This window comes from Paramormyrops kingsleyae, chromosome 17, assembly GCF_048594095.1.
Source record: "Paramormyrops kingsleyae isolate MSU_618 chromosome 17, PKINGS_0.4, whole genome shotgun sequence".
NCBI classification, from domain to species: domain Eukaryota; kingdom Metazoa; phylum Chordata; class Actinopteri; order Osteoglossiformes; family Mormyridae; genus Paramormyrops; species Paramormyrops kingsleyae.
In genome coordinates, this window is record NC_132813.1 from 3,496,065 (window position 1) to 3,518,752 (window position 22,688).

At 42.6% G+C, this 22,688-nt stretch overlaps 4 protein-coding genes and 1 long non-coding RNA gene across 5 annotated transcripts; 1 reads left to right on the forward strand and 4 right to left on the reverse strand.

The window, feature by feature from the left end:
- Positions 1-886: 886 nt before the first annotated feature.
- On the reverse strand, positions 887-4,271 carry LOC140578945 (extracellular calcium-sensing receptor-like). Its single transcript, XM_072701158.1, has 6 exons — positions 4,138-4,271; positions 3,727-4,018; positions 2,520-3,311; positions 2,196-2,423; positions 1,910-2,033; positions 887-1,800 (listed from the first exon to the last, which is right to left on the reverse strand). The coding sequence occupies exons 1-6, from the start codon at positions 4,254-4,256 to the stop codon at positions 887-889; spliced, it is 2,469 nt and encodes an 822-aa protein (XP_072557259.1). The 5' UTR covers positions 4,257-4,271.
- Positions 4,272-7,900: 3,629 nt separating this feature from the next.
- Positions 7,901-10,667, reverse strand: LOC140578941 (extracellular calcium-sensing receptor-like). Its single transcript, XM_072701152.1, has 5 exons — positions 10,410-10,667; positions 9,532-10,323; positions 9,210-9,437; positions 8,924-9,047; positions 7,901-8,814 (listed from the first exon to the last, which is right to left on the reverse strand). Exons 1-5 carry the CDS (start codon positions 10,665-10,667, stop codon positions 7,901-7,903), a joined length of 2,316 nt encoding a protein of 771 aa, XP_072557253.1.
- LOC140578950 (uncharacterized) lies at positions 8,474-14,179 on the forward strand. Its single transcript, XR_011983224.1, has 3 exons — positions 8,474-8,546; positions 13,555-13,709; positions 14,110-14,179. It is a non-coding gene; the product is annotated as an uncharacterized lncRNA (long non-coding RNA).
- Positions 13,549-16,779, reverse strand: LOC111849181 (extracellular calcium-sensing receptor-like). The gene is made up of 6 exons (XM_072701157.1): positions 16,646-16,779; positions 16,235-16,526; positions 15,193-15,984; positions 14,871-15,098; positions 14,585-14,708; positions 13,549-14,462 (listed from the first exon to the last, which is right to left on the reverse strand). Exons 1-6 carry the CDS (start codon positions 16,762-16,764, stop codon positions 13,549-13,551), a joined length of 2,469 nt encoding a protein of 822 aa, XP_072557258.1. The 5' UTR covers positions 16,765-16,779.
- Positions 16,780-17,823: 1,044 nt separating this feature from the next.
- On the reverse strand, positions 17,824-21,618 carry LOC111849188 (extracellular calcium-sensing receptor-like). Its single transcript, XM_072701160.1, is given in 5 exon segments — positions 17,824-18,734; positions 19,167-19,290; positions 19,564-20,694; positions 20,781-21,066; positions 21,418-21,618. Coding segments are annotated over 5 exon segments (2,652 nt in total). The 5' UTR covers position 21,618.
- Positions 21,619-22,688: the final 1,070 nt, after the last annotated feature.

Here is a 22,688-nt window from a genome sequence, read left to right on the forward strand (position 1 = left end):
GCTGTTACAAGAAAATAGTCAACACCCATGTGACATCTCTTGATCAATAAAAATAGAGTTTACCAAAGTCATGATATAACATATTCTAACTGTGTTAAATCAGGGTATTCAGATCCTTCTCAGGTGTTTTACTGTGGAACAAACTGAAGTGCTCTGTCTGGTCATTGTTCAGAAGTATGAAGTGATGGCTGTAAGTTACAATAAGTAAAGGACACAATTCACACCATTTCACCACTTAGTTATTTGTCTGTCATATCTGTGTCTTGCTACTTAAATTGAGAATGTGTTTAACAAAATAAAAATCTGAATCTACGTGGATTTTCCAAAGGCAGTGGAGCATAAACATCCAAAATGGCCACTTCCAGAGGTACAAGAACACAGGGATGCTGGTGTAGAAATGGTAGGTCAGTAGTATCTCTGCAAAGAGCAAGGTCACACTCAGGGACTCATAGACAGTGGAATAATACATACACAAGGCTAGAGTCTTTAATGGAAATCATGCAGCAGAGAAAATGGGAATTACTGGGTCTGCTTATAATTTCCTTGCTATGTGATAAATAAAGTGCAGCTTTAGGTTTACGGGGCTCAAAGTCTGTCTCCACTCTATGCGGAGAAGAATTTCTAACATATATAATTGGCATAACTGGTATGTCTAAATGTGTATATAACCTGTGGTGATTTGGCATCCTGCCCAGCGTATACCCTAAATGTGTGTTCTATGTGTTCCAGTCCCCACCTACAACCTTTCCCAGTACAAGCAGGTACAAAATGGATGGATGGACAAAAATGAAACTCATCAGTCGGGAGCAGACTATATGGTGATGTTTTTGTTTGCAGTTAGAGAAACGCAATACTGGAATCTGTAACTTGCAATTAGGATTTATTTTTAAAGAGACTTGGTGGGCATTTTACCCATCAAGCTTTTTCGTGAGTTTAACTCAGGCTTTAACAGAATAATGTAACATTTTGGTGCAAAAATGCAGAAAAGAAGGCCATAACTGGAAGCTAAAATGGCAAATATCTCAACGGCCACAGTGAACTTCCCAGGTGAGCTGACATAAGCTGGGATAAAGGTGATCCAGACGGCACAGAATATGAGCATGCTGAAGGTGATGAATTTGGCTTCATTGAAGTTGTCAGGCAGCTTCCTGGCCAGAAAAGCCAGTACAAAGCACAGGGCAGAGAGGAGACCAATGTACCCCAGCACAGCCCAGAAGCCCACTGCTGACCCCACATCACACTCTAGAATGATCTTGTCTTTGTAGTACTTCATGTTCTTGTTGGGGAAAGGAGGGGATAATGTTAACCAGAGCACACAAATTAGCACCTGTATGAGAGTGAATACAAGAACACTGAGCCTCTGCTGAGGAGGTCCAAACCATTTCATGACATTACTGCCTGGGAGTGTAGCCCTGAAGGCCATTAACACCACTATTGTTTTCCCCAGAACACAAGAGATGCAGAGGACAAAGGTGATGCCAAACGCCGTGTGGCGCAGCATACAGGACCAGTGAGAGGGTCGGCCGATGAACGTGAGTGAGCAGAGGAAACACAGGGTCAGGGAAAAGAGCAACAGGAAGCTCAGCTCAGAGTTGTTGGCTTTGACGATGGGCGTGTCCTTGTGTATGAAGAACACAGTGGCTACTAGTATGGTTAGACATGCCCCAAAAATTGAGAAAATGATAAGCACTATTGCCATTATTTCATCATAAGATAGATATTCAACAGTCTTTAATATGCATCTGTCCCGATTTTTATTTGACCAGTATTCCAGATCACAAGGAATGCAGTCATTAGAATCTGCAAGAAAATTAGAATTCAGTTATGGAAATAGTTGATGATTATAAGCAGCTATTTATCAGTTTTATCAGATATCGAACATTTTAAAAACATGACCATTATCCATTACCTGTAGCATTGCTGATCTCCCCCTCAGCACAGGGTACACAGTCGTAGCAGCAGACAGGCTTTCCTCTCTGCACGGCCTTGCGGGTTCCTGGGGGACAGCTCTCACTGCACTTTGATTGGGGCATCTGTGTGACAAAGACAGAGCAGCGCTTATCCCTCTCACTGATGGTGACAATGGAGAGCATTGGCTTCACTTTGTTGACCCTGATCGGATGTGTGACATTTGGCATAATGTTTGAAAGGCTGGTAATCTACATATATTTTCAATTGAGTGTTTGGACCCTTACCTCTCGTTGACCACCTGCCCAGACCATACTGACTGGACTCATAACAAACTGTCGACCAGCTGGTAAGGTGGCGTCGTAGTAACCCACTGCCTTAAACTCTACAGCACCCTCAGGATTAAGCTGCCAGTTCACGACCTCGTATTTAGCTGCCGGGTCTCCGTTAACATCAAAGAAAACCCGTTCTCCAGTTTTCAACGTGAAATTGACCTTTTGCAGAGACTTGAGGACCTGCAGTATGAAGAGACACCTACTATTATAGGTTTCACCATAGATTACTGGACTTTTTGTTTTTGCTGTATTTCCACATTTTAGAGAATGAATTACCTGTCTGGGCTCAGTTTTTGATCTGCTTGCACAGCCTTGTGGTGTACAGTTCAGCAAGCTGTGCAGAGATTGTGCTACTGCATAAACAGCTTTGTAGACATTGTTAGTTATCCTTATCTCAGATTCATCAGTATATGGGTTATTTAGATCACTTAGGCTTTCAGTACCTGTGCAGGGTGCTTTGTATCTTGAATTATGTTCTGTTGTTAAGGAGCACTGAAAAGCCGTTTCCCAGAAGTCTTGGAGATCAGTGTTGTTTGGATTCATTGATGGGTGAAGTTTCAGCACAAATTCCTTCAAGCCGCTTATTTTAGCTCCTGTCACAGCAAACCCAACCGACCCACCAAGAACTCTGAAACTTGTTGGTGTCACAAGGCTGCTTGCAGTTATCCACCCTTCGGTTCCAATCAACTGAAGACCAGTTATGTTCTGTAAGGTTAACTGGTCCAATAACAGATTCATTTCCAAAAATGCCAAAAATGCCACAATTACCTTTGCTGTACCTTTTTTGATCATATCTATAACTTTCAGCAGCTTGTCAGGTTGTGTTCTGTGAAATTTCTCCGAATACTCAATACAGATTCCTTCTTGTCTAGCAGCCTCTATAAATGTGGCCATCCCATTGTTTCCATAGTCACTGTCACTCCTGACGGCCCCCACCCAGGTCCAGCCAAAGTGTTTGACCAGCTGGGCCAGTGCTCTGCTCTGGTAGTAGTCACTGGGAATGGTCCTGAAGAAGGACGGGTATTTTTCTCTGTTGCTCAGGCAGGCACAGGTGGCAAAGTGGCTGATCTGTGTGAATAATGTGGAAAAGAATGACAAACCTATCAGAAAATGCCATTCTAACAGTGTAACAATGCAGGGGAATTTCTATTTGGTGATTGTTGTTTTATTTGCTGGTATTTAGGTATAAGAGAGGCCTGAGTCATTTTCATATAATTTCTTATCCATGTATTATAGTGGTTGTTTAACTGACTGTACTTAAAGTCACTTGTTCCTGAACAGTCCTGTGATCTATGTTTTTTTGCTTTAGCAAGGTTATAAATGATACACGCTTTTAGACAAAAAGAAAAACAGCAAGTACCACAGTACATTAATTAATTGATTAACACTTTTGATTAGTTTACAACTGCAACACTACAGACACGTATATGTCCAATGAGCATTCAAGGAGGTTCATTATTTAAAGAATTCTAACCACTCTTACCACTGGGATCTGAAATGGCCCAACACTTAACGCAACAGCAATAGTGTCTGTTGACCCAGACTCCCCTATGATGGCCTGGACAGCTGCAGGTCTGGAGCAGGATGTATCACTCAGGCTTTCTTCATAGCCGTTCATCAGAGCCATCGCAGACCGTACTGAGAATGTTACTGAGGCACAGGTGTCATAAATCTTATAACCCAGGGTCAAACCAGGCAGGATGTCTGTTCTGTTGTTAATTTCTTCAATGGTAAAGATCATTGTTTGGGCCAGTCGGAACTCTCTGAAATTTACTCTGGACAGAGAATATGTACAGTTTTAAGACAAGATCCACGACAAATTGAAAAAACATTTCAGTAATCAGGTAAAGTTATTTGTTTTGGCATTTTAAAGCTCATTTAGGCTCCAGCTTACCCTAAGCAGTCCACGTTTTTGGGCTTGGATGTGAATTGGTTTTGTGTTTCGCCTGTTTTTCCATGGAGGTAGAAAACCCCTCCAAGGGTGATCTGGCCGTCTTGAGCGAAACTGGGCATGATGGCTCTCCCCAGCAGCCTGCATGCTGGAGTCTGTGCTGGGACAGGGAAGGCTCCGAGAACCAGCAGTGCCAGCTGCCCCAGCATCCCGGTCCGTAGGTAACAGACCCAGTGCTGCATGGTGTAGCTTATATGACAGGCAGGAGTGGCTGCGTCACCTCACTGAGAGACTCCAATTCCCCTTTGATTTGTGACTTTTTCCACACGATACAGAAGGTAGAACATGTTATTATGCAAATACTACTACTACTACTACTACTAATAATAATAATAATAATAAATCTTTTTATTCATCTTGCGTAAATCCAGCATTCTATACCGTGGTATTTTGTCCTTACACTCGTGACAGGTTACTTTATATTCAGAAGCCTCTCTCAACAATAGAGATATGTCCTGTCATTCTGTTAAACTCTTTTTAGTCTTTTTATGTACACCATTACTTTTTGTTGGTTGTTGCTATTATGTTAAACCTAAAATGTTACATGAGTCTTTATAATTTTCATAAATTTTTTGCTATTTTTTTAGCTATTTTTCTTAGCAACCAAATATATAAAATCCAGATTCAAGTATAGTCACAATCATAAATATGTATTTTGGGGAAACATTTTATTTTTAATTAAAACGGTCACATTTCAGGTATTGTTCTATCTGAGTCGTAGGCAGATACAATGAGGAACAAGGGTCACCACTATTTAATCTAAGACTCAGCAAAATATATAATATTATGCAGAACCAGTGAAAAGTTTGGACACATCTACCGATAGAAAGGTTTATTTGTACTATTTTCTACATTCAAAATAGATATATAAAAATTCAAACTATCAAATTACATATATGGAATTATGCACTGACCAAAAAAGTTTTTTTTATTATTATTATTGTTGCAGGGGACAGCACTGTGGGTTGGGACTCAGAAAATTGCTGGTTCAAATCCCTGGGTTGGCAGAGTGATCCTACCATTGGGCCGTTCAACAAGGCCCTTAACCCCATTTGCTCCAAAAACTGGCAGAACCTGCTTTCTCCTCCATGCCAGTTCCATGAGGTGGCCTCCTGGGATGCTTTTCCAGCTCCCGAGGGAGGTCCCACATATGCTAAGCACTCATTAGCTGCTTTTCCTTCACTCTCTGATCAAACTCCTCCAAAACCATTTCTACTGTGTTTAGGTCAGGTGGCCAGGTCATGTGATATGACATTTTATCTGTCTCCTTTGTAGGTAGCTTTTGACTGGTACTGTATATATTATATAAGCTCTTTGGCCAGAATATTAGCTTAGGAAAACAAACACATTTCACTCTTATCTTGAACACTGATGTACAACAAGGATGTGTGTTGAGCCCTTCATTGTGTCCTCTTCACCCATGACTTTCTAACAGCCTACACACCTAACGTCATTGCGAGGTTTGCGGGTGATACAAGTCATTGGATCGATTATGAACAATGATGAGACTGCAAACAGGGACACGGTGCAACATCTGACAGCGTGGTGTTCTACTAGCAGTCTCATCCTTAACACCAGGAAGACTAAAGTGATTGTGGAGGACTTCAGGAAGAAGAAGAGACCTGACCTTAGTCCTCTGCTCATTACCTAGGAGATAGTGTAGAGAGTTTCCAGTTTTAAATTCTTGGGGGTAGACATTACAGAGGGCCTCTCTTGAGCAACACACACCTCCTGCATCATTGAGAAGACACATCAACACCTTTATTTTCTGGGGAGGCTAAAAACAATGAGGCTGTCTCAGGACTTCTTGTGAACTTTTACCGAAATACAGTGGAAAGTACGTACTGGCATAATGCATTGCAGCATGGGACACCAGCTACAGGAGGGCAGAGAGCTCTGCAGTGGATTGCTAAGATGGCCTAAAACATCATTGGCATGCAACCACACACAGTTAAGGACATGTTTCTGTCAAGCTGTAGTAACAAGGTACTCAACATCCTCAGAGATCCTGCCCACCCTGCACAACACCTCTTCAAGTTACTCCCCTGTGGAAGATGTTAAAGGTTAATTTTCTTGTGCACCACAAGACTGAGAAGTAGATTCTTCCCCTGGTGCTGTTAAACTGCTGCACCCCTCCAACAGCAGGTGCACACGTGCACAACGTCTTACACACTCACATAACATTGACCCTCTTGTGCAATGTACACATTATTTCAGACTGCATCCACTGTGTTATTGTTTTAAGTTTAATTTCTCATTTCAATTAAATGGGAATAAAGTCTCCTTATTCTTTCCCAACAGAGAGGTTATGGTCTGTGCTCATAACCAGTTTTGGTAGCCGGGGATTGTTCTGCGAGGACCTCTGCCTGATCCGCTGCCTGATCTGCAATGCACCAGACCCTTATGGCTCCTCCTGAAGGTGGTGGGCCCACAGCAAAATGGTCCCACGTGGCTCATTTGGGTTGTGCCTAGCTGCACCCCATGGGTGAAGGTCTGACCATCAGGCAGTCACTGAGAAGCTCCCCCCCAGGCCTGGCTAGCATCTACCTCAGCTGTTACAGTGAGGTATCAGTCCTTTTTTGTATTTTTCATGGGGGTTGATTGAATCGCCCTTAGTCTGGCCCATAACCCAGGACCAATTTGTCATTGGAAACCCTGCCAAGGGCAATCGCCCCCCAGAACATAGCTACTAGGATCACTGGCCTCACAAAACCCGTCCAGTAAGGTGGCGATTCATCAACAAAGTACCAATTATTATTAAATCGGGATCATGTTTTGATAAGAACCGAAAAATGGAATATTGTTTTTTGTTAAGTATGTTTGAATGATCATTCATATTCATCATTAATTATAAAAGACATCACAAATCACAAGAGCAAGATGGACAGCACAGAATTCAGGAATAAATTCCCCCCCTTTTGTACAAAACACTACAGTGAAAAAATGATAATCCAATAAGAATTATCCAAATAGATATGGCCTTCTCTCCAAGTCGCATAACTATCAGTAACGTCTATATATATCCAAGCCACAGTAACAAAAGGCCTCAAATAAGTATACTAAGATTATAGGTAATTTGACAGCAGTTTAATCCAAAATCAATGTAGCTACACCTCAGTTTCAAAAGCTCTTTCAGAAAAATAATTTTCTTCGGGTCTGCTTCTATCATTTTATTTAGCGTAAAACATTTTTTTTCATGTAATACATTTTAAAAGATCAATTATTACATTTTAGATTAAGAAAAGTGCAGGCAACGAACAATTAACCTTCTCACCACTCTGCATTTTTTGAGGAAAGGTGAACAATTTTATGTCTTACTATAAGAATGTTTTAGACATTCAGAAAGAATCTATATGGATTCTCCAAAGGCAGTGGAGCATAAACAGCCAAAATGACCACTTCCAGTGATAGAGGAGCACAGGGGTGCTGGCGTAGAGATGGTAGATCAGCAGTGTCTCTGTAGAGAGCAAGACCACACTCAGGGACTCATAGAGAGACAGATAATTTGAATACAAGGCTGGAGTCTTTAAAAGGGTATTGACATAGATTTTACTGCATCCCTGTTTGGTTTACTGTGATATCAGTTGGTATTCTGTGATAAAATGAAACTCGTCAGTGAGGTGCATGCTATGTGGTGATGTGTTTGTTAGCAGTTAAAGAAATGAATGGCTGGAATGTGTGAATGTGTAACTTGCAATTAGGTTTCTTATAGAGACTTGGTGGGCATTTTACCCATCAAGCTTTTTCTAGAGTTTAACTCAGGCTTTAACAGAATAATGTAACATTTGGGAACAAAAATGCAGAAAAGAAGACCGTAACTGGAAGCTAAAATGGCAAATATCTCGACAGCCACAGTGAACTTCCCAGGTGAGCTGACATAAGCTGGGATAAAGGTGATCCAGACGGCACAGAATATGAGCATGCTGAAGGTGATGAATTTGGCTTCATTGAAGTTGTCAGGCAGCTTCCTGGCCAGAAAAGCCAGTACAAAGCACAGGGCAGAGAGGAGACCAATGTACCCCAGCACAGCCCAGAAGCCCACTGCTGACCCCACATCACACTCTAGAATGATCTTGTCTTTGTAGTACTTCATGTTCTTGTTGGGGAAAGGAGGGGATAATGTTAACCAGAGCACACAAATTAGCACCTGTATGAGAGTGAATACAAGAACACTGAGCCTCTGCTGAGGAGGTCCAAACCATTTCATGACATTACTGCCTGGGAGTGTAGCCCTGAAGGCCATTAACACCACTATTGTTTTCCCCAGAACACAAGAGATGCAGAGGACAAAGGTGATGCCAAACGCCGTGTGGCGCAGCATACAGGACCAGTGAGAGGGTCGGCCGATGAACGTGAGTGAGCAGAGGAAACACAGGGTCAGGGAAAAGAGCAGCAGGAAGCTCAGCTCAGCGTTATTGGCTCTGACGATGGGCGTGTCCTTGTGTATGAAGAACAAAGTGGCTACTAATATTGTTAGACATGCCCCAAAAAGTGAGAAAATGATAAGCACTATTGCCATAGTTTCATCAAAGGATAGAAATTCAACTGTCTTTAATATGCATCTGTCTCGATTTTTATTTGACCAGTATTCCAGATCACAAGGAATGCAGTCATTAGAATCTGCAAGAAAATTAGAATTCAGTTATGGAAATAGTTGATGATTATAAGCAGCTATTTAACAGTTTTATCAGATATCGAACATTTTAAAAACATGACCATTATCTATTACCTGTAGCATTGCTGATCTCCCCCTCAGCACAGGGTACACAGTCGTAGCAGCAGACAGGCTTTCCTCTCTGCACGGCCTTGCGGGTTCCTGGGGGACAGCTCTCACTGCACTTTGATTGGGGCATCTGTGTGACAAAGACAGAGCAGCGCTTATCCCTCTCACTGATGGTGACAATGGAGAGCATTGGCTTCACTTTGTTGACCCTGATCGGATGTGTGACATTTGGCATAATGTTTGAAAGGCTGGTAATCTACATATATTTTCAATTGAGTGTTTGGACCCTTACCTCTCGTTGACCACCTGCCCAGACCATACTGACTGGACTCATAACAAACTGTCGACCAGCTGGTAAGGTGGCGTCGTAGTAACCCACTGCCTTAAGCTCTACAGCACCCTCAGGATTAAGCTGCCAGTTGACGACCTCGTATCTAGCTGCCGGGTCTCCATTACCATCAAAGAAAACCCGTTCTCCAGTTTTCAAAGTGAAATTGATCTTTTGCAGAGACTCGAGGACCTGCAGCATGAAGAGACACCTACTATTAGGTTTCACCATTGATTACTGGGCTTTTTGTTTTTGCTGTATTTACACATTTTAGAGAATGAATTACCTGTCTGGGCTCAGTTTTTGATCTGCTTGCACAGCCTTGTGGTGTACAGTTCAGCAAGCTGTGCAGAGATTGTGCTACTGCATAAACAGCTTTGTAGACATTGTTAGTTATCCTTATCTCAGATTCATCAGTATATGGGTTCTTTAGATCACTTAGGCTTTCAGTACCTGTGCAGGGTGCTTTGTATCTTGAATTATGTTCTGTTGTTAAGGAGCACTGAAAAGCCGTTTCCCAGAAGTCTTGGAGATCAGTGTTGTTTGGATTCATTGATGGGTGAAGTTTCAGCACAAATTCCTTCAAGCCGCTTATTTTAGCTCCTGTCACAGCAAACCCAACCGACCCGCCAAGAACTCTGAAACTTGTTGGAGTTGCTAAACTCCTTCCAGACATCCAAGCTTCGGTTCCAATAAATTGGAAACCAGTTATGTTTTGAATGATTAACTGCTCCAAGAAATAATACATTTCCAAAATAGCAATAAAAGCCACAATTACCTTTGCTGTACCCTTTTTAATCACATCTATAACTTGAAGTAATTTTTCTGGTTGTGTTCTGTGAAATTTCTCTGAATACTCAATACAGATTCCTTCTTGTTTTGCAGCCTCTATAAATGTGGCCATCCCATTGTTTCCATAGTCACTGTCACTCCTGACAGCCCCCACCCAGGTCCAGCCAAAGTGTTTGACCAGCTGGGCCAGTGCTCTGCTCTGGTAGTAGTCACTGGGAATGGTCCTTAAGAAATTTGGGTATTTTATTCTGTCGCTCAAGCAGGCACATGTGGAAAGATGGCTGATCTGCAAAGACATGTTACAGAAATTTAAAATAAGTAAGAGAGATTTACTGTTGTTCATTTGGCTGAAAAAATTCAAATCATTATTACCACAGGGATCAAGAATGGTCGAACACTTGATGCAACAGCAATAGTGTCTGTTGACCCAGACTCCCCTATGATGGCCTGGACAGCTGTAGGTCTGGAGCAGGATGTATCACTCAGGCTTTCCTCATAGCCGTTCATCAGAGCCATCGCAGACCGTACTGAGAATGTTACTGAGGCACAGGTGTCATAAATCTTATAACCCAGGGTCAAACCAGGCAGGATGTCTGTTCTGTTGTTTATTTCTTCAATGGTAAAGATCATTGTTAGGGCCAGTCGGAACTCTCTGAAATTAACTCTGGACAGAGGACATTGTTATTTGCAATATTAGACAAGATCCATAACATATTTCACTGATCTATCAAAGCTAGTTTTTGGAATTTTAAAGCTCATTCAGGTTTCAGCTTACCCTAAGCAGTCCACGTTTTTGGGCTTGGATGTGAATTGGTTTTGTGTTTCGCCTGTCCTTCCATGGAGGAAGAAAACCCCTCCAAGGGTGATCTGGCCGTCTTGAGCAAAACTGGGCAGGATGGCTCTCCCCAGCAGCCTGCATGCTGGAGTCTGTGCTGTGACAGGGAAGGCTCCGAGAACCAGCAGTGCCAGCTGCCCCAGCATCCCGGTCCGTAGGTAACAGACCCAGTGCTGCATGGTGCAGCTTATATGACAGGTGGGAGTGGCTGCGTCACCTCACTGAGAGACTCAAATTCCCCTTTGATTTGTGCATGTTGTGCATGTTGGGTGCATGTTTCCAGGATCTTTTGTTATTTTTCAGGTCACAGGTTAATCGGGTTTCCATGTGTATACAATGCCTTCACCTTTTTGCATTTACTTAATCAATCCATTCATTTTCCTTAGTTAACGGATGTGTTATATTGACCAGCTTATTGGTTTTGGAATATACACCAAAAACATCAGATTATGTACGTTACTGTCTATTAGAATTTGGGGATCACAAAGAAAGTATTATGCCATCAGGGTTTCAGACACCGAGTTTGAGTGGTCTTTTACACCATTTCATTTGGATACAGACATGAATGCTAGCTGCCATTTTGTTAATGATTCTGTGATTCTTTATTTGCTATTTCTATAAGCATGACTGCATGTGCATTGGAATGCTTCTTTGCACATTTCCCATCATGCTCTCCTTTGAGATTTACACACACATACAGGTGAGAGCGAAGCTTGGGGTCTGAGCTCAGGGTCAGCCAGCGTGCAGCATCCCTGTTGTAATCGGGGTTTGAGAGATTGTTCCCAGGGTGCTGCGTGCTTGCTGACCCTGTTTGCCCAGGCAAGATTCTGCAGATAAAATTTCATTTGTTCTTCTAAATGATATTGTTCTTGTCATTGGTAGCATTGTGAGCACTTTTTGTTTTTGCATCAAAATGGGTTATTTGAACTATCATATTCTTTAAATGAATACTACAGATTTATTCTAAAGAAAACACAGTGATGAATGACCCATTTCGAGAAATTATAATATTAATAGACTAATAGGAATGTTCTTCTAAATATCAAAGAAGACAGGAAATGGAATGCTAGTATATATTCCCACATGGAAATTCTTAATTCGTTTTTTTCTGTGCATTATAAAATACCTTTATTAACTGTTATATGTAGTTTGACTGTTATATGATGAAGGTCACAACTTCACACGGTTCATTCCTCCTCACAACTCCGTGGCATTGTTGATAATTACTACTGTTCCTTAAACGTGGAGCCCTGATTACAAGTAGAATCTACATGGATTCTCCAAAGGCAGTAGAGCATAAACATCCAAAATGGCCACTTCCAGTGGTGGAAGACCACAGGAAGGCTGGTGTAGAGATGGAAGACCCTCAGCAGTGTCTCTGTTGAGAGCAAGGTCACACTCAGAGAACCATAGAGAGACAGAGAGATAATTCAAACGCAAGTGTGGAATCTTTAATTCGGGATAGAACAATGTGCTTACTGTGTCTACCTGTGGTTTCTTGTGATAGAACTGCCATTTGCTTTTATGTGACAAACAAAGTCAAACTCAGTGTGGACCAAACTGTGTGTTGATGTATTTGTTTTATATAGCAACATGTAAAGCATAGGGTACGGCATGGTGGTGCAGTAGTTAGCACTGTTACCTCACATCCCTGGGATCTGGGTTCCATGTGTGTGGAGTTGCATGTTCTCCCCGTGTCATCGTAGGGTTTCCTCTGGGTACTCCAGTTTCTCCCCACAGTCCAACAACATGCTGAGGTTAATTGGAGTCACCAAATTGCTTGTAGGTATGTGAGTGTGCCCTGCGATGGGTTGGCGCCCCATCCTGGGTTGTTCCATGTCTTCCACCCATAGCCTTCAGGGTATGTTCCAGACCCCTTGGGACCCTGAACAGGATGTGCTGTTTCAGAAAATGGATGGATGTACACTATATGTTGTTTAAATGCAAATGTACAAAAATACTGATAACGCTTTACTTGAGGGCACAAAAATAATGTAGTACACTTGATTAACCAGAAACTAAGTGTTGGATATGTACTGATCCCTTCTTTGTTCATTATTAGTCAGTCATCATGGTTCATGTATTTCATCTATCCATCCATTTTCCTGAAAATGCTTGTTCTATTCAGGGTTATGAGGGTCTGGAGTCTATCCCAGAGGCTACGAGCGCAATGCAGGGAACAACTCAGGATGGGTCGTCAACCCATTGTAGGGCACACTCACATACCGAGAGGCAATTTGGTAACGCCAATTAACCTCAGCATGTTTTTGGACTGGGGGGGGAGGGGGTAAGCAGCATACCAGAGAAAACCCCATGAGGGCACATGCACACTCCACACACATGGAGCACATTCACCTCACATCTCTGGGACCTGGGTTCCATGTCTGTGGCGAAGACTTAACCCCAAATCGCAGAAGTGTGAGATGACAGTACTAAACACGGCATCACCGTTTCCCCCCCCCCAAATGTATTTTAGGCAGTTACTATATTTGTTCATGATTTTTACTTAAGTAGAAACTGCAAGTAAAGTAAAGTGTTACCAAAATACTTCATAATAGTGCTCCACCTTTATATTATAATCTTGCTGCATTGTTTGACTTTTCATTCACTTTACTGGTGAAGTAGTAGACATAATGGATGCTTGAATTCATGGCTGATATAAATGTTATTTATTTTTTATAGGGACTTCGTGGGCATTTTTCCCATTAAGTGTTTTCTTGAGTTTAACTCAGGCTTTAACAGAATGATGTAACTCTTGGGTGCAAAAATGCAGAAAAGAAGGCCATAAGTGGAAGCTAAAATGGCAAATATCTCAACGGCCACAGTGAACTTTCCAGGTGAGCTGACATAAGCTGGGATAAAGGTGATCCAGACAGCAGTAAATATGAGCATGCTGAAGGTGATGAATTTGGCTTCATTGAAGTTGTCAGGCAGCTTCCTGGCCAGAAAAGCCAGTACAAAGCACAGGGCAGAGAGGAGACCAATGTACCCCAGCACAGCCCAGAAGCCCACTGCTGACCCCACATCACACTCTAGAATGATCTTGTCTTTGTAGTACTTCATGTTCTTGTTGGGGAAAGGAGGGGATAATGTTAACCAGAGCACACAAATTAGCACCTGTATGAGAGTGAATACAAGAACACTGAGCCTCTGCTGAGGAGGTCCAAACCATTTCATGACATTACTGCCTGGGAGTGTAGCCCTGAAGGCCATTAACACCACTATTGTTTTCCCCAGAACACAAGAGATGCAGAGGACAAAGGTGATGCCAAACGCCGTGTGGCGCAGCATACATGACCAGTGAGAGGGTCGGCCGATGAACGTGAGTGAGCAGAGGAAACACAGGGTCAGGGAAAAGAGCAGCAGGAAGCTCAGCTCAGAGTTGTTGGCTTTGACGATGGGCGTGTCCTTGTGTATGAAGAACACAGTGGCTACAATTATGGTTAGACATGCCCCAAAAAGTGAGAAAATAACAAGAATTATTCCCATTGTTTCATCATATGAAAGAAATTCAATAGTTTTCAATACACAATTGTCTCTCCTGACATTTGACCAGTACTCCTCGGGACACTGAATGCAGTCATTAGAATCTGGAAGACAATTATAACGTCTTTGATTAGAATTACAATACATGGACTTCAATTTAATACTGTGACCCTGACCAGGATGGGCAATGAACGGTGTAATCTAGAAAAAGATATTCTTGTGTTACCTGTAGCATTGCTGATCTCCCCCTCAGCACAGGGTACACAGTCGTAGCAGCAGACAGGCTTTCCTCTCTGCACGGCCTTGCGGGTTCCTGGGGGACAGCTCTCACTGCACTTTGATTGGGGCATCTGTGTGACAAAGACAGAGCAGCGCTTATCCCTCTCACTGATGGTGACAATGGAGAGCATTGGCTTCACTTTGTTGACCCTGATCGGATGTGTGACATTTGGCATAATGTTTGAAAGGCTGGTAATCTACATATATTTTCAATTGAGAGTTTGGACCTTTACCTCTCGTTGACCACCTGCCCAGACCATACTGACTGGACTCATAACAAACTGTCGACCAGCTGGTAAGGTGGCGTCGTAGTAACCCACTGCCTTAAACTCTACAGCACCCTCAGGATTAAGCTGCCAGTTGACGACCTCGTATTTAGCTGCCGGGTCTCCGTTACCATCAAAGAAAACCCGTTCTCCAGTTTTCAAAGTGAAATTGACCTTTTGCAGAGACTTCAGGACCTGCAGTATGAAGAGACACCTACTATTAGGTTTCACCATAAATTACTGGGCTTTTTGTTTTTGCTGTATTTCCACATTTTAGAGAATGAATTACCTGTCTGGGCTCAGTTTTTGATCTGCTTGCACAGCCTTGTGGTGTACAGTTCAGCAAGCTGTGCAGAGATTGTGCTACTGCATAAACAGCTTTGTAGACATTGTTAGTTATCCGTATCTCAGATTCATCAGTATATGGGTTATTTAGATCACTTAGGCTTTCAGTACCTGTGCAGGGTGCTTTGTATCTTGAATTATGTTCTGTTGTTAAGGAGCACTGAAAAGCCGTTTCCCAGAAGTCTTGGAGATCAGTGTTGTTTGGATTCATTGATGGGTGAAGTTTCAGCACAAATTCCTTCAAGCCGCTTATTTTAGCTCCTGTCACAGCAAACCCAACCGACCCGCCAAGAACTCTGAAACTTGTTGGTGTCACAAGGCTGCTTGCAGTTATCCACCCTTCAGTTCCAATCAACTGAAGACCAGTTATGTTCTGAATTGTTAGCTGGTCCAAGAAATGGTTCATTTCTAAAAGAGCCAAAAAAGCCACAATTACCTTTGCTGTACCTTTTTTGATCACATCTAGAACTTTCAGCAGCTTGTCAGGTTGTGTTCTGTGAAATTTCTCCGAATACTCAATACAGATTCCTTCTTGTCTAGCAGCCTCTATAAATGTGGCCATCCCATTGTTTCCATAGTCACTGTCACTCCTGACAGCCCCCACCCAGGTCCAGCCAAAGTGTTTGACCAGCTGGGCCAGTGCTCTGCTCTGGTAGTAGTCACTGGGAATGGTCCTGAAGAAGGACGGGTATTTTTCTCTGTTGCTCAGGCAGGCACAGGTGGCAAAGTGGCTGATCTGTGTGAATCACATTACAGTGAAAAATACAAGAATATTCTCTGATGTTGTACTTGTTCACCTGACGACGTTTACCACATTATCAATGAGCTTTGCACATTAAATTTTGCAGTGTTGCTTAGCATATGTTCTCTTTTTCGTTAAATATATTATTCAAAGTTTTTGATTCTTCTTAATGATTCTATCAGTTTAACACCTTGAACTAACATTGCGGTGTCCAGTTTATTGACAAAATTTTAAGCACTCTTACCACTGGAATTTGAAATGGCCCAACACTTGACGCAATGGCCATAGTGTTTGTGGACCCAGACTCCCCTATGATGGCCTGGACAGCTGCAGGTCTGGAGCAGGATGTATCACTCAGGCTTTCTTCATAGCCGTTCATCAGAGCCATCGCGGACCGTACTGAGAATGTTACTGAGGCACAGGTGTCATAAATCTTATAACCCAGGGTCAAACCAGGCAGGATGTCTGTTCTGTTGTTTATTTCTTCAGTGGCAAAGATCATTGTTTGGGCCAGTCGGAACTCTCTGAAATTTACTCTGGACAGAGAATATGTACAGTTTTAAGACAAGATCCACGACAAATTGAAAAAACATTTCAGTAATCAGGTAAAGTTATTTGTTTTGGCATTTTAAAGCTCATTTAGGCTCCAGCTTACCCTAAGCAGTCCACGTTTTTGGGCTTGGATGTGAATTGGTTTTGTGTTTCGCCTGTTTTTCCATGGAGGGAAAAAACTGCACCCAGGATGATGTGGCCGTCTTGAGCGAAACTGGGCATGATGGCTCTCCCCAGCAGCCTGCATGCTGGAGTCTGTGCTGTGACAGGGAAGGCTCCGAGAACCAGCAGTGCCAGCTGCCCCAGCATCCCGGTCCGTAAGTAACAGACCCAGTGCTGCATGGTGCAGCTTATATGACAGGCGGGAGTGGCTGCGTCACCTCACTGAGAGACTCCAATTCCCCTTTGATTTGTGCATGTTGGGTGCATGTTTCCAGGATCTTTTGTTATTTTTCAGATCACAGTTAATCGGGTTTCCATGTATATACAATGCCTTCACCTTTTTGCATTTACTTAATCAATCCATTCATTTTCCTTAGTTAACGGACGTGTTATATTGACCAGCTTATTGGTTTTGGAATATACACCAAAAACATCAGATTATGTACGTTACTGTCTATTAGAATTTGGGGATCACAAAGAAAGTATTATGCCATCAGGGTTTCAGACACCGAGTTTGAGTGGTCTTTTACACCATTTCATTTGGATACAGACATGAATGCTAGCTGCCATTTTGTTAATGATTCTGTGATTCTTTATTTGCTATTTCTATAAGCATGACTGCATGTGCATTGGAATGCTTCTTTGCACATTTCCCATCATGCTCTCCTTTGAGATTTACACACACATACAGGTGAGAGCGAAGCTTGGGGTCTGAGCTCAGGGTCAGCCAGCGTGCAGCATCCCTGTTGTAATCGGGGTTTGAGAGATTGTTCCCGGGGTGCTGCGTGCTCGCTGACCCTGTTAGCCCAGGCAAGATTCTGCAGATAAAATTTCAATTGTTATTCTAAATGATATTGTTCTTGTCATTGGTAGCATTGTGAGCACTTTTTGTTTTTGCATCAAAATGGGTTATTTGAACAATCTGTCAGGGTCGGAGCCAGTCTGGCCCCGTCCCATGTATCTTCTCTCGTTTGGCCAGCAGATCCTGGGCTGGGGAAACTTAATGCTTTTTTCTACAATATTTTCATGTGTCTCACTTTCAGGGACCAGCTTTTTCATGGGCCAATGCCAAGGACTTTGCATTAGGAAGTGCTGCACGATAATATACAGAATGCTCAGTCACTGGGACTTGGCATGGGTTTTACCCATTATATGCCTTCGTGTGTTTTTTTCAGGTTTAAATAATATTATGTAACATTTTGGGGTAAAAATACAGAACAGCAAACCAAAACTGGAAGCCAAAATGGCAAATATCTCAACGGCCACAGTGAACTTCCCAGGTGAGCTGACATAGGCTGGGATAAAGGTGATCCAGACGGCACAGAATATGAGCATGCTGAAGGTGATGAATTTGGCTTCATTGAAGTTGTCAGGCAGCTTCCTGGCCAGAAAAGCCAGTACAAAGCACAGGGCAGAGAGGAGACCAATGTACCCCAGCACAGCCCAGAAGCCCACTGCTGACCCCACATCACACTCTAGAATGATCTTCTCAGTGAAATATACAGTATTTTTGTTTGGTACTGGTGGGGCTAATGCTATCCATAGTGTACATATCAGCACCTGCAGGAGAGTACAGCCAAACACACTAAGCCTCTGTAAGGGTGCAGAACACCGTAAAACATTAGTTCCAGGCACAGAGGCTTTGAAAGCATTTACTACTACTATAGTCTTTGCAAGAACACAGGAAATGCATAGTGCAAAGGTGATGCCAAACGTCGTGTGGCGCAGCATACAGGACCAGCGAGAGGGTCGGCCGATGAACGTGAGTGAGCAGAGGAAACACAGGGTCAGGGAAAAGAGCAGCAGGAAGCTCAGCTCAGAGTTGTTGGCTCTGACGATGGGCGTGTCCACAAAACGGAAGAAAATTAATGCTATCGCTGCCGTTAAACCAACTCCGATGACTGAGATAGCTGTTAGCAGTTTTCCCATAGTTTCTTCAAATGAGAGGAACTCCACCTTCTTGTGGATGCATTCTGTGTGACCTTCATTCGACCAATATTCAAGTGGGCATTTTAAGCATTTAGTTGAATCTGAAAGAAAAAGTCTACATTAATTACCAGCTTACCCATAGGGAACGTGTAGGGTTTGGGGATTGAATCCCACCTCCACTCCAGTATCCAGTTATGGTTTTCCTTTACAATCCAAAGCATGCAGTTATTATAATTGGCGCCTATAATTTGTCCATAGTGTATGATTGTATGTGCCAGCAATGGACCGGGATCTCATCCAGGTTGTACCCCACCCTTGTACCCTGTGCGGACTGGGATAGGTTTCAAAAAGATAGATAGCAAATCACCCAATACAAAAATTCCACTCCTTGTCGTTTTAATAACCAGATTTTAAGACAAGAGAATTTTTACTGACCCCAGAGGGATCAATTTATTTATGGTTGTCTCAAGGATCAACCACAGAAGAGGTGTTTTATCAGTAAAATGCTGTGTAGTTTGTTATGGGCCTTTTACCTGTTGTGTTACTGATCTCACCAGAAGCACATGGGATACAGGAGAAGCAGCATATGGGTTTGCCTCGAATCGTGGCCTGTCGGGCACCAGCTTGACAGCTTTCACTGCACACTGACTTGGGTTTCTGAGAAGCACAAGAGGGGGCTGGTTTTCTGTTTATACACCAACACCCACAGCCACCCATCAGTCCATCACCTGTGAACTTACTGACTCAAACACCCATCTTATTCAGATTACACATAGACAAAGAATAGCATTCATTTATCTTAATTTATCCCACTGGGTCACATACATATAATACCAATATGTTATTGTATTCTCAGCCTTTTTTATTGATTAGGATTTGAGACTGTTAATTAGCCCACAGTAATGAAGAACACAGAGGTTTTAAACTCACCACGGATGACTCTCCTGCCCATACAATACTGGCACTGTTCATTACAAATTGTTTTCCAACAGGCATTGACACATCATAGTAACCCACTGTGATAAACTTTGTTTCTCCATTCTCTCCTTTCTGCCAGTTCACTAGTTCATATCTTGCCATTGGGTCACCATTGGGATTAAAATTTACATTCTCACCATTGGGTGTCGTAAAATTAACTCGTTGTAAGTAATGCCTCACCTGCATTTTCAGGAATTGTGACAGAGATGTTATTAATATACCATATTTTTTTGCATGTGAGTTAATGTAAGAAAGTCGCATAAAAAAGCTTTATCATCGACAGGAAGTGCTTCACACCTGAGCTGCTTCAATGTCTTCCTTTCTCACACTGGTCTGGTTCAGTAAGTTGTGGAGGGCGTGAGCCACAGCATACGTTGCCTTGTAGACATTGTTGGAGATCCTCAGCTCTGAGACATCAGTATACTGATTACTCAGCTCTCCCAGTTCCTCAGAACCTGTACAAGGCTTGATGCTGGATGTTTCATTTGGAGGGGAGAACTGGCACTCAAATGCAGTCTCCCAGAACTCTCTCAACAGTGCATTTGTTGGATTTTTAGATGGATGGACTTTGACCAAGAAGTCTTTAAGGCCAGGTATCTTAGACTTGCTGATAGTGAAGCCGATGGCACTGCTTATCACAGCTGAGGTTCTGGGGGTGGCTAGATATCGGGCAGTGATCCAGGACTCACTGGCAACCCACTGAAGACCTGTCACATTCTGAAGTATAATCTCCTCCAGCAGGACCTCCATTTCACCCTGGGCCAGAAATGCTAGCAGTACCTTTGATGTGGACCTTTTAATGACTTCAACAACCCTTGAGATTCTTTGTCTTGGATTATTTCGTAAAATGGCCTCTGAGTATTCAATGCACACACCCTCATCTTGGGCAGCCTCTACAAAGACACTCATCCCATTGTTGCCATAGTCGTTGTCACTCCTGACAGCCCCCACCCAGGTCCAGCCAAAGTGTTTGATCAGCTGAGCCAGTGCTCTGCTCTGGTAGTAGTCACTGGGAATGGTCCTGAAGAAATTGGGGAACTCTTTTCTGTTGCTTAGACATGCACAGGTGGCAAAGTGACTGATCTGCAACGATAAAGAACCAGTGAGTTTTGGTTAAAGCTTTTTTCAAGAGTCTTGATATATTTTATGATTTAATGAAGGCATGTTACCACTGGAATATGAAAAGGCCCGGTGATCCTTGCTATTGCTATGGTCGAGGAAGACTCTGACTCCCCGATAATGGCATGCACTGCCGCTTTGCCCGAGCACTGCTGTGCCGTCTGTTCCTGCCCATTCACTAGCGACATTGCAGCCCGCATGGAGACCAAGGTGGTACTACAGCTGTCATAGATCTCATAACCAATGGTCACATTCGGGAGCAGGCTGCTGCTGTTGTTTATTTCCTCAATGGCGAAGGTCATGGTCTGAGCAAAGCGGAATTCTCTCAGGTTTAAGCTGGCAAATGCAAAGAACTGACAACGTAAAACGCAGTTTGAGAATGTTATCATGTTTTCAACCACAGACGCATATTGTGATCTTACCTATTAATGAATTATATTTTGTGCAACGTAATAATATTTTGCATATTGAACAAGTATGTAAAAGAAATACAAGAAACAGTGTCCAGGCATTTGGTTTAATAATAACAATAACTGGCACTAATGCGTTTTTTTCACATTGCTATTCTCTGTGCCGTATCCTATGGGAGAAAAATTAACAAATCAAATTAGTCGTTTTGTGTCAGATTCTTTTTAACTGCATCAGTTGCTGCAAAAGCAAGTGAGTAAAACGCAACGAGAAACACACCTGGAGCAAGATGGAGATTGTGGTTTGTTTCTGAAGGAAAGAGCTGGCAGTGAGATTTTGCGGTGAATGGAGAACGCTGCTCCAATTACGACGTCTCCTTTCTTGGAAAGCTGGGGGTACTCGGGGATCCCCAGTATTTGGCAAGGTATTTGTCCCTTTGCTCCAAGGACATAGAGCACCATCAGAGTGCAGAGCAGCATGCCGGACTCTCTGTGGTGAGTGAAGGCTTCAGTCAGCCCCTGTGAAAAGAGCACTTTATATAGTATTCTGGGATAAGGGATTTCTCTGCCGGTCTCAGTGTGTACAGCAGGTACGAGGAACTCGTCCCGTGAGGGCATGAGCAAAACTCCAACAGCTTATTCCAGGTCATGTGATTCGTTGCATTGATGTAAAAAAAAAAATGTTCAAATGAAAGTTCTGAGATTATATGACTTCTAATAGCTTCTAGAGTACTTACTACTTCTAAATTATAAGACTTCAAGAGTACCTATTATGTTAACTGTGTATTAAATATGTGCTGACTACTGGTCGAAGTCTTATATTTGACAAACTGTACAAAAATTGAAGTGAAAAACATATATATGTGTGTAGAGTTTCCGATTCGGACTGTACGTAGAGTAGATTACTCTAGTTTTAGGGTGTCTTGCAATTGCACTTCATGCTACGTGAAACTTCTGGGTCAATGCCCAGTGTATTTGCTTTATGAATTTGAGTCCTGCAGTGTAAAAATGTACTTAGTGATTTAACAGATGGATGTTTTTTAGTGTCAATGGAAGGAAATTCCCTAATAATAACCAAAATAACACCAAGCATTTATTTTATAGTATTGTTTATTTTTGTGTATCAAGTTACACAAACAGTTTACATGCATGGTCTCAAGGTCAGTTCATATTTTCACAGAGCCACGTGTGCATTATAATTTATACAATGCTGGTAAATGCTAGGTGTTTGTCCTGAACATAACTATGTTATCTGATAATTCTGTAGGAATAAGCAGATCCTCAGTCCAAATCACTATGGCAACTGCTTCAGCTGAACATCCAGAGCCAGGACCCAGTGTTGTGACACAGGAAGATGTAGCACTCTGCATGCCATTCCTTTTTCTGCATGTTGCATATAATTTATATGATCTGGAAAAGATGAATAGGATTATGAGGATAATTCATTTTAGTGAATATTGGTCAGTGGGCAGGGGTTGGACTAGTGGTCCCCCGGGCTGTGTGAGTGTGAGGAAGCGGCTTGCCTGCTTGATGATCAGCTGGGCCCCGAGC